At 54.3% G+C, this 10,053-nt stretch overlaps 1 protein-coding gene across 2 annotated transcripts; it reads left to right on the plus strand.

Annotated features, from left to right (window-relative positions):
• The first annotated feature begins 844 nt into the window (after window positions 1-844).
• edem2 (ER degradation enhancer, mannosidase alpha-like 2) lies at window positions 845-7,627 on the plus strand. 2 transcript variants are annotated; one of them, XR_003977970.1, is made up of 12 exons: window positions 846-1,097; window positions 1,406-1,516; window positions 1,626-1,665; window positions 2,047-2,152; window positions 3,032-3,157; window positions 4,255-4,466; window positions 4,805-4,946; window positions 5,690-5,814; window positions 5,931-6,075; window positions 6,245-6,366; window positions 6,488-7,065; window positions 7,108-7,627. XR_003977970.1 is itself a non-coding variant. In XM_030366490.1 (11 exons), the coding sequence occupies exons 1-11, from the start codon at window positions 994-996 to the stop codon at window positions 6,941-6,943; spliced, it is 1,689 nt and encodes a 562-aa protein (XP_030222350.1). In that variant the 5' UTR covers window positions 845-993; the 3' UTR covers window positions 6,944-7,627. The 2 variants fall into 2 exon arrangements, 1 of the variants encoding a protein (XP_030222350.1); XM_030366490.1 differs by having other exon boundaries at window positions 845-1,097; window positions 6,488-7,627.
• Window positions 7,628-10,053: the final 2,426 nt, after the last annotated feature.

Genomic DNA, 10,053 nt, shown 5'->3' on the forward strand with positions numbered 1-10,053 from the left:
TTATCATTTAAATCCACAAACAACTTATGTGTAATACGGGGCATATAAAGACTGGGACCAGAAAATAATTACTTTCTCTCCATTGAAACCCATTCATATTTTTCGATCTCATAGGTCCCATGGGCTCTACCGGAAGGGGCGTGACTTCACCACTCTATTCACTTGTTTAAAAAGAAGATTCAGGTACATTTAAATTTACATTTACATTGCATTTACAGGTACAGACCTTGGTACAGGTTGTCTGCATTCATGCGGGCCGGTATTAGTTGTTTTTAATTAACATAGAAATCCTATTGGTCAGCAAAACGCTCCCGGACTACAAAAGGAACATTAAATGTATAAAGAAATACTTTGATATCCTACATCTATTTTATTTATATATAAAGCTGATTCAACATGACGTGGAGTGACGGCTGTCAAACGATAACGACACCGTGAGCGTTGAATGTGACGATCAGAGTTGCATTCAACGGTCAGACGCAGATGTTAAACACTATGTTCTCAGCCTTCCTTTGGGTTGTGTATTGAATACGTTCGTGTACATTGCATTAGAATAACAAGTTTGGGAAAACACGTTGCAGTTTATGACTTTAGTAGATACGCACAAGAACAAACAAATACAAAGTACTTATTTTGAATGTGTATTTAACAGGAGCAATGAACCACACTCATCTAATATAACTACGTAAGTATTTTAAACGTCGCATACATTATATATTGCAGCCTTGCAGCCTACTGTCTTCTTGTTGTCGTCCCGGGACACCATTGTAATATACAACGAGTCCGCGTTCAACACGGTGTCCCCGTTGAACGCAGCTCTATCTCAGAACCTCGTCAGCCGTCGCAACCCGAGGGGCGCAGGCGCACACTAATTTCCTGACAGCTCCACACAACAACGTCCTAGCTCTGGGTCTGTTCTCCTTACCGTGTGTTTATCGTGCAGTATCTGCCAGTATAACCAGTCTCGGTCCCAGTACCATCAACAGCGCCGGGATGAGCGGCCGCTGGGTGGCCGTGCTGGGGCTGGTGTTGCTGGCCAGCCCGCTGTGTGGAGGCTCGGGACGTTACTTCACCGAGGAGGACATGGAGGGGATCAGGTAACTAATTAACGCCTGCGATATGCATCATATCAGGTTTAATGTGTTAGTAGGTCATATGAACAAGTTCGTGGATTAATATGCTTTACCTCAAGGGTAAAGCATATTACCGGGGCGGTATCGTGATGATGAATATAACGGTTGGACGATAACTCCCTTCCACACACACACACACACACACTGCATCACACACTGTCTGTCTGTCTGTCTGTCTGTCTGTCTGTCTGTCTGTCTGTCTGTCTGTCTGTCTGTGTGTGTGTGTGCGCACGCGCGCTCTCTTACCATAATAACCCACGTTTACTTCTCAGGCAGCGCATCAAATCCATGTTCTACCACGCCTACAACAGTTACCTTGACAACGCCTTTCCCTACGACGAGCTCCGCCCACTCACCTGTGACGGACAGGACACCTGGGGCAGGTAGGTCCAGGCGGGGAGGCACGTGATGGGCTACGATGTGCAAAAGAGCTTGCGATGTAAATTCATCTTCCTCTCTCTACCTCTCTCTCTCTCCCTCTCTCTCCCACAGCTTCTCGCTCACTCTGATCGATGCTCTGGACACTCTACTGGTAAGGTCTGAATCTAATTGAAAACATCACATGTTCATATCTATCAGATCTATATTTGTATAATAAAGAATAAATTAATGAATGCAGTTGTCTGCATGTTGATAAGCCTTCAGTAGACCAGCTCACACATGTTGTCTTCTGGATCTGTTCTGTACTGGTCTCTATACTGGTCTGTGCATTGGTCTCCTCTGGTCTGGGTACTGGTCTCTACTGTTATATAAAGGCTCTGTCTCTACTGGTCTTGACTGGGGTGTACTGGAGTGTCTCTGCTGGTGTGTCTCTAGTTGTGTGTACTGGTATGACTTTACTCGTCTCTACTGGTGTGTTGACTGGTGTGTAGTGTACTGGTGTGTTTACTGTTGTGTACTGGTGTGTCCTCAGGTTCTGGGGAACAACACAGAGTTCCAGCGGGTTTCCTCTCTGCTGCAGGACACGGTGGACTTCAACATGGACGTCAACGCATCTGTGTTCGAGACCAACATCAGAGGTAGGGGGAGAGACAATCATCAGAGGTAGGGGGAGAGACAATCATCAGAGGCAGGGGGGCAGAGACCAACATCAGAGGTAGGGGGGGGGAGGAAGAGACCATCATCAGAGGTAGGGGGGGAGAGACCATCATCAGAGGTAGGGGGAGAGACCATCATCAGATGTAGGGGGAGAGACCAGCATCAGAGGTAGGGGGGGAGAGACCATCATCAGAGGTAGGGGGGGAGGGAGAGACCAGAATCAGAGGTAGGGGGGGAGAGACCATCATCAGAGGTAGGGGGGGAGAGACCATCATCAGATGTAGGGGGAGAGACCAGCATCAGAGGTAGGGGGGGAGAGACCATCATCAGAGGTAGGGGGAGAGGCCATCATCAGAGGTAGGGGGAGAGAGACCATCATCAGAGGTAGGGGGAGAGACCATCATCAGAGGTAGGGGGAGAAAACCAGCATCATAGGTAGGGGGGAAAGACCATCAGAGGTAGGGGGGGAGAGACCATCATCAGAGGTAGGGGGAGAGACCATCATCAGAGGTAGGGGGAGAGACCATCATCAGAGGTAGGGGGGGAAGGAGAGACCATCATCAGAGGTAGGGGGGGAGAGACCATCATCAGAGGTAGGGGGGGGAAGGAGAGACCATCATCAGAGGTAGGGGTGGGGGGAGAGACCATCATCAGGGGTAGGGGGGAGACACCAACATCAGAGGTCGAAGGGAGAGAGAGACCAGCATCACAGGTAGGGGAAAGAGAGACCAGCATCAGCGCTAGGAGGGGGAGAGAAGGGAGGGACAGGGAGGGGTCGTGGATGAAGGAGACAGCGTCTACACTGTAGATATTGATATGTATTCATTGATTGCCGTGGGCCGTGTCTCTGTGTGTACCAGTGGTGGGTGGTCTGCTGTCGGCCCACCTGCTGTCAGGGCGGGGCGGCGTGGAGGCGGAGCCTGGCTGGCCCTGCGCCGGCCCCCTCCTCAGGATGGCTGCGGACGCCGCCGCCAAACTACTGCCTGGTCCGTACCTGTCTGCCTGCCTATTGTCTGTCTGTCTGTCTGCTGTCTGATCCCAGTTAGTCTGCCTGTAACCCGTCTGTCTGTATGTCTGTCTGTTACCTGCCCGTCTGCCTGTAACCCGTCTGTCTGATGTCTGTTACCCGTCTGTCTGTATGTCTGTCTGTTACCTGCCCGTCTGCCTGTAACCCGTCTGTCTGCTGTCTGTTACCTGTCTGTCTGCTGTCTGTAAACTGTCTCTCTGTATGTCTGTCTGTTGCCTGGCTGTCTGTATGTCTGTTACCTGTCTGTCTGCTGTCTGTAAACTGTCTCTCTTTATGTCTGTCTGTTGCCTGGCTGTCTGCCTGTAACCGGCCTGTTGGTTGTTGGTTACCTGTCTGTCTGCCTGTAACCTGTCTGTCTGCCTGTCTGTCTGCCTGTCTGTCTGCCTGTAACCTGTCTGTCTGCCTGTCTGTCTGTGTGTTACCTATCTGTCTGCCTGTAAGCTGTCTGCAGGGGCGATTCTAGGTAGTGTGGGGGCCCTAGGCAGAGGATTGTTGACGGGGGGGGGTTGTCCAGCGATTGTTGACGGGGGGGGGGGGGGGGGCGGGCGATTGTTGGGAGCTATTGTTGACGGGGGGGGGGGGCATACCAGGGGGGCATAATGGGATGCGGCGCCTCTGGCTGCCTGTCTGTTACCTGTCTGTCTGTGTGTTACCTGTCTGTCTGCTGTCTGTCTGTTGCCTGTCTGTCTGTATGTCTGTTACCTGTCTGTCTGCTGTCTGTATACTGTCTCTCTGTATGTCTGTCTGTTGCCTGGCTGTCTGCCTGTAACCGGCCTGTTGGTTTTTGGTTACCTGTCTGTCTGCCTGTAACCTGTCTGTCTGCCTGTCTGTTGCCTGTCTGTCTGTCTGTTACCTGTCTGTCTGCTGTCTGTCTGTTACCTGTCTGTCTGCCTGTTACCTGCCTGTCTGTTGTCTGTTACCTGTCTGTCTGTGTGTTACCTGTCTGTCTGCCGGTCAGTGGTTATGTACCAGCTGCCTGGGGGGGCTGAGTGGTGTTAGGTTCTGAGTATTTTGGTGTTTAGTGGTGCGGTCCTAACCGGGGGGGGGGGTGCTCAGCGTTCCAGACGTCCAGCGGGATGCCCTACGGGACGGTGAACCTGGCGCGGGGGGTGAGCCCCTCGGAGACCCCCGTAACCTGCACGGCCGGCGTGGGGACCTTCATCCTGGAGTTCGCCGCCCTGAGCCGGCTGACGGGGGACCCCCAGTTCGAGACCGCCGCCAGGCACGCCCTGCTGGCCCTCTGGGACACCCGCTCAGAGATAGGCCTGGTACCGTCTCTCTGCCTGCCTACTACCCGTCTGTCTGCCTGTCTGTCTGTCAGTCTGTCTACTGGCCCTCTGGGACACCCGCTCAGAGATAGGCCTAGTGCCTGTCTGTCTGTCATACTTAGTGTCTGTCTGTCTACTACCTGTATGTCTTTACTTACCGTCTGTCTCTCTACTACCTGTCTGTCTTTACTTTATGTCTGTCTCCACTAATGGTGTGTGTGTGTGTGTGTGTGTGTGTGTGTGTGTGTGTGTGTGTGTGTGTGTGTGTGTGTGTGTGTGTGTGTGTGTGTGTGTGTGTGTGTGTGTGTGTGTGTGTGTGTGTGTGTGTGTGTGACCAGGTGGGGAACCACATCGACGTGCAGAGCAGGAAGTGGGTGGCCCAGGACACGGGCATCGGGGCGGGGGTGGACTCCTACCTGGAGTACCTGGTGAAGGGCTCCATCCTGCTACAGGACCAGGGGCTGCTCAACATGTTCCTGGGTACAGCCTGACCCCTGACCCCTGAACCAGAACCTGACCCCAGCGCCTAACCCTGAACCTCATCCTTAACCCTGAACCTGACCCTAAGTCTGACCCCATGTCTGAAACTTAACCCTGACCCCAGCCCCTGACCTTGACCCCTGACATTAACCATGACTCTGTCAGTGACCTTAAAGGGGTCCTATTATGCTTTTCAACTTTTATGACCTATAAACGTTGTTATAATGTTTGATAGTCATGTTTAACCATACACAAAAAACGATGTAGATTTTCGGGAAACTCTTCCTCTCATCTGGGCGCTTTCAGTCTTCTCTGTCAACGCTCGGTTTCGTCCTTCTCCGCCCCCTCGCCCCCCTCCTGCCAACCCAACTCCGTTGTGATTGGTTACCTTCCTTGAAGCGCGGGCGCGGGCAGATTTCACCAGGCACATGGGGGCACGGCAGGAGTGCCTCTACGTAGATGACTTCCCGGAAATGTGAACAAGTGAATTGCAAACGTTGTCCCGAGTGTTTAGCGCTCTGCTGCATAGCCACCCCAGACTGTCAGCAGGGAATACGTCGAAATGCATGTACGCCATTATGTGACACTTTAGTATGGTTAAACATGACTATCAATCATTATAACAACGTTTATAGGTCATAAAAGTCGAAAAAGCATAATAGCTCCCCTTTAATCGTGACCCTAAGCCCGACCCCTCCTTGTGTAATAACTGTGTGCGTGTGCGTGTGTGTGTGTGTGTGTAGAGTACGACCGGGCCATCCAGAACTACACCCGGTTCGATGACTGGTACCTGTGGGTCCAGATGCACAAGGGGACCGTCACCATGCCCATCTTCCAGTCCCTGGAGGCCTTCTGGCCCGGCCTGCAGGTACACACACAGGCCCGCACAAAGACACACACACACACACACACACAGGCACGCACCCGCCGACACGAACGACCACGCACACATTAACTAACAGATATAAACTGTGTGTGCGTTAGTCCCTGGTGGGGGACCTGGACGGAGCCATCAGGACCTTCCAGAACTACTACTCGGTGTGGAGGCAGTTTGGAGGACTGCCAGAGTTCTACAGCATCACCCAGGGATACACCGTCGACAAACGGGAGGGCTACCCGCTCAGGCCAGGTCTGTACATGTGTGTGTACATTTGTGTAACGTGTGTGTACCTTTTGTGTGGAATGTGTGTCGGTAACGTGTGTGTGTGTGTGTGTGTGTGTGTGTGTGTGTGTGTGTGTGTGTGTGTGTGTGTGTGTGTGTGTGTGTGTGTGTGTGTGTGTGTGTGTGTGTGTTCCAGAGCTGATAGAGAGTGCCATGTACCTGTTCAGGGCGACAGGTGATCACGTCTACCTGCAGTTCGGTCTGGACGCCATCGAGTCCATCGAGAAGATCGCCAAAACCCCCTGTGGATACGCTAGTGTAAGACCTGTTCCTCTACCTGTCTGTCTGTCTACATGTCTGTCTCTCTCTCTATCTACCTGTCTGTCTCCCTACCTGTCTGTCTGACCGTGTGTGTGTATGTGTGTGTGTGTGTGTGTAGGTGAAGGATCTGCGCGACCACAAGCTGGACAACCGGATGGAGTCGTTCTTCTTGGCCGAAACCATCAAGTACCTGTACCTGCTCTTTGACCCCGCCCACTTCCTGCACGGCGCGGGGGAGGACTGGGAGGTGGGCGGGGAGGACGGGGGGTGTGTGCTCGGGGCGGGGGGGTACATCTTCAACACGGAGGCCCACCCCCTGGACCCCGCGGCGCTGCACTGCTGCAGCCGCCACGCCCGCGAGAGACAGGAGCTGCGGGACATCCTGCTCAGCCAATCAAAGCCCCCGCCCGCCACCCACAGCCAATCAGAGACCCCCAAGGCAGCGGAGAGCCAATCAGAAAGCATCGCTCTAAAACCTGGGGAGCGTAAGGCCGCCCCCCTGCTCTCCTGCCCCGTGCAGCCGTTCAGCGCTCGACTCGCTGTCCTGGGCCAGGTGTTCACCGACAACACCTGACATCTGGGATCCACTCGCTTTCCTGGGGCAGGTCTTCAGGGACATCTGACATCTGGGATCCACTCGATGTCCTGGGGCAGGTCTTCAGGGACATCTGGGATCCATTCGCTGTCCTGGGGCAGGTCTTCATGGACATCTGGGATCCATTCGCTGTCCTGGGGCAGGTCTTCAGGGACATCGGGGATCCATTCGCTGTCCTGGGACAGGTTTTCATGACACATGACATCTGGGATCCTTTCGCTGTCCCTGGGCAGGTCTTAAGGGACAACTCACATCTGGGATCTACTCGATGTCCTGAGAAGGTCTTCAGGGACATCGGGGATCAACTCGCTGTCCTGTGGCAGGTCTTCAGGGACATCGGGGATCCACTCGCTGTCCTTGGCCTGAAGGTTTGAGATGAATCCTTGAGGACCTCCGTCCTGGCATGTCTGGTCTGATCGTCTAGTCTGGTCTAGTCTGGGCTGGTCTGGTCTGGTCTTGTCTGGGTCAATCTGGTCTGACCAGACCAGTTTTCCGCTCTGAGCCGCCCGGTGTCTGAGGACTTCTGCCGTGTTTGAATACAATGATGTCACCAGGTGAATTCAGGTCATGTGACCCGCTGCAGCTGGAGACAAGATCTTTGGCCCTGAAACATGTGACCTGTTATTAAAAATGAGAGTAATGTTATTTCGGGCTTTGAATAAGCTTTGTGTACATGTGTGGTTTGTCCCAAGCCAACAGTGTGTTCTTCAGAAGACAAACCGGCCGAAGTCTCCTCATAAAGACCTAGTCTGCCTAGCTCCTAGTCTCTCTGCCTACTAGCTCCTAGTCTCTCCTGCTCCTAGTCTCTCTAGCTCCTAGTCTCTCTAATTCCTAGCTAAGAGTCTGTAGCTCCTAGCTCTTGGTCTCTCTGGTCCCTAGCTCTTGGTCTCTCTGGCTCCTAGCTCCTAGTCTCGCTGGCTCCTAGTCACCGTAGCTCCTAGTCACCGTAGCTCCTAGTCACCGTAGCTCCTTGCACTAGCATGTCCTGCCCGACAGGGGGCAGTGTGTCTGCAGGGAGAAATGGAGAGGTTGAAGGGAGTGCCTCCTCCTCCACATGGTCCAGCTTCCTGGCTCACCTGTACTGACCCACTCCTGGGTCCTGGGCCTTATAACACCGCTCCACCCATCAGCTAATATCAGCTCCAACTGATGTTCTGTTATTAACGCTCTGTCATGCCGTCTGGACCTCCTAGAAATGACCCTCGACCTCTGGGTGGTCTCTGGTCGAGACCTTTACCCTCTGAACCCCTGTTGTCATGGAGATAAGAAGATGCTGCACGAGAACCCACTAGGAGAGTCACGTGACCAGAGGGAGGGCCTGTGACCAGGGGAAGTCATGTGACCAGGGGGAGTCATGTGACCAGGGGGCCTGTGTAAGTTCTGGATTTAATTTAGAAATCCCCTTCTGCTGGCATTTAGGGTGGGGTCCCCCTCTCTCGCTCTCTCCTTGTTCTCCCCCTCCCTCATCCACCTCCTCGGCCTCCTCTTGGGGACAGCCCCCCCCTCTCTCTCGCTCTCTCTCTCTCTCTCTCTCCCCCCCCCCCCCCCCCCCCCATCTCTCTCTCCCCCCATATCTCTCTCTCTTTCTCTCTCTGTCTCTCCCTCCCTTCCCCCCTCTCTCTCCCCCCCCACCGCTCTCTCTCTCCCCCCCCTCTCTCTCTCCCCCTCTCTCACTCTCTCTCCCCTCTCCTCCCCTCTCTCTCTCCCCCTCTCTCTCTCTCCCCCTCTCTCTCTCCTCCTCCCCCCCTCTCTCTCTCCCCCTTCCCCCCCTCGCTTTCTCCCCCCCCCCTCTCTCTCTCTCTCTCTCTCCTCCCCCCCTTTCTCTCCCCCCCTCTATCTCTCTCTCTCTCCCCCTCTCTCAGAACATGCGTAAGCACCAGAGGAGACGCCACGTTAGAGGTCTCCTCCCAGGCCGTTCCCACGGTGACCATATGAAACACGTCCATCCCACGGAAGGGCTGCAGATGCTGTCGCTGGGCGGGGCCACACCCAGCCTCCCTGGGGTGACGCAACCAGCCAGCCGGCCAGGAGAGAGGAGGAGGAGGGAGGAGAGGAGGAGAGGAGGAGAGAGGAGAGAGGAGGGAGGAGAAAGGGGGAGGGAGGAGAGAGGAGAGAGGAGAAAGGGGGAGAGAGGAGGAGAGGTGGGGACGGGGGAGAGAGGAGAAATGGGCGGAAAGGAGAGGAGAAAGGGGGGGAGAGGAGAAAGGGGAGAAAAGGACAGGAGGACAGAGGGGAGGAGAGGAAGAGAGGGGAGGGGGGAGAGGAGGAGAGAGGGGAGGAGAGGAGGAGAGAGAGGAGGAGAGGAGAAAGGGGGGGAGGAGAGAGGAGAGGGGATAGGACAGAGGAGAGGAGAGAAGGAGAGAGGGCCCCGCCCAGCAGCCGGCCAGATGTTTTCATCTCACTGTTGATTCTTATTTCACTTTGTTCGTGCTTTGGCAACACAGATGTACGTTTCCTGTCACACTCTTTGAGAGAGAGACAGAGAGAGACAGAGAGAGAGAGAGAGACACAGAGAAGGAATTGCAGGTAGTGGTCAGGGATTCAAACTACAGACTGGTGGCTCCTGTCCTCCAAAAGGCCCGTGTCAGACCGGGGGGTTGGAGTGGGAGACGCCCCAAGACCTGGTTCACTGTGTAGCATTAGCATCGTAGCATTGTGCTGTGATGGGAGAGAGATTGACCGGCCGTCGTGTCGTCGTCCCAGGACTGGACAACCCTGCATGAGGGAGGGGTCAAAGGTCACACCAACGGGCCGTGACCTCCCCCCCACACACACACACACACACACACACACACACACACACACACACACATGGCTGTAACACCTGTTTGATCCGAGCCAGGCCTGAGGCAGAGCTCTGCTGCCCTGCTCACGGGCACTGCGGTACAGCTGAGGGTCTCTGGGTTCAGGATCAGGATGACATCATCACGGAGCATGTGCACGTCCTATAGGGGAGACACAAACGCACGCACACACACACACACAAACACACAGGCTCAAACAGTTCCACCCAGTAACAGAAACACTCAGTCCAGCTCATCTGCTAGCGATTAACAGGCAGTGACAGCAGAATCACATGGGCTGGGTCT

Source organism: Gadus morhua, chromosome 1 (genome assembly GCF_902167405.1).
Source record: "Gadus morhua chromosome 1, gadMor3.0, whole genome shotgun sequence".
In the NCBI taxonomy this organism is placed as follows: Eukaryota; Metazoa; Chordata; class Actinopteri; order Gadiformes; family Gadidae; genus Gadus; species Gadus morhua.

Bases quoted from the DNA above. Each gene is read 5' to 3' on its own strand.
- edem2 (XM_030366490.1), top strand. From the start codon at position 994: ATGAGCGGCCGCTGGGTGGCCGTGCTGGGGCTGGTGTTGCTGGCCAGC. The intron at 4,947-5,689 runs GTACAGCCTGAC...GTGTGTGTGTAG, and splicing joins GCTGCTCAACATGTTCCTGG to AGTACGACCGGGCCATCCAG. The intron at 6,367-6,487 runs GTAAGACCTGTT...GTGTGTGTGTAG, and splicing joins CCCCCTGTGGATACGCTAGT to GTGAAGGATCTGCGCGACCA.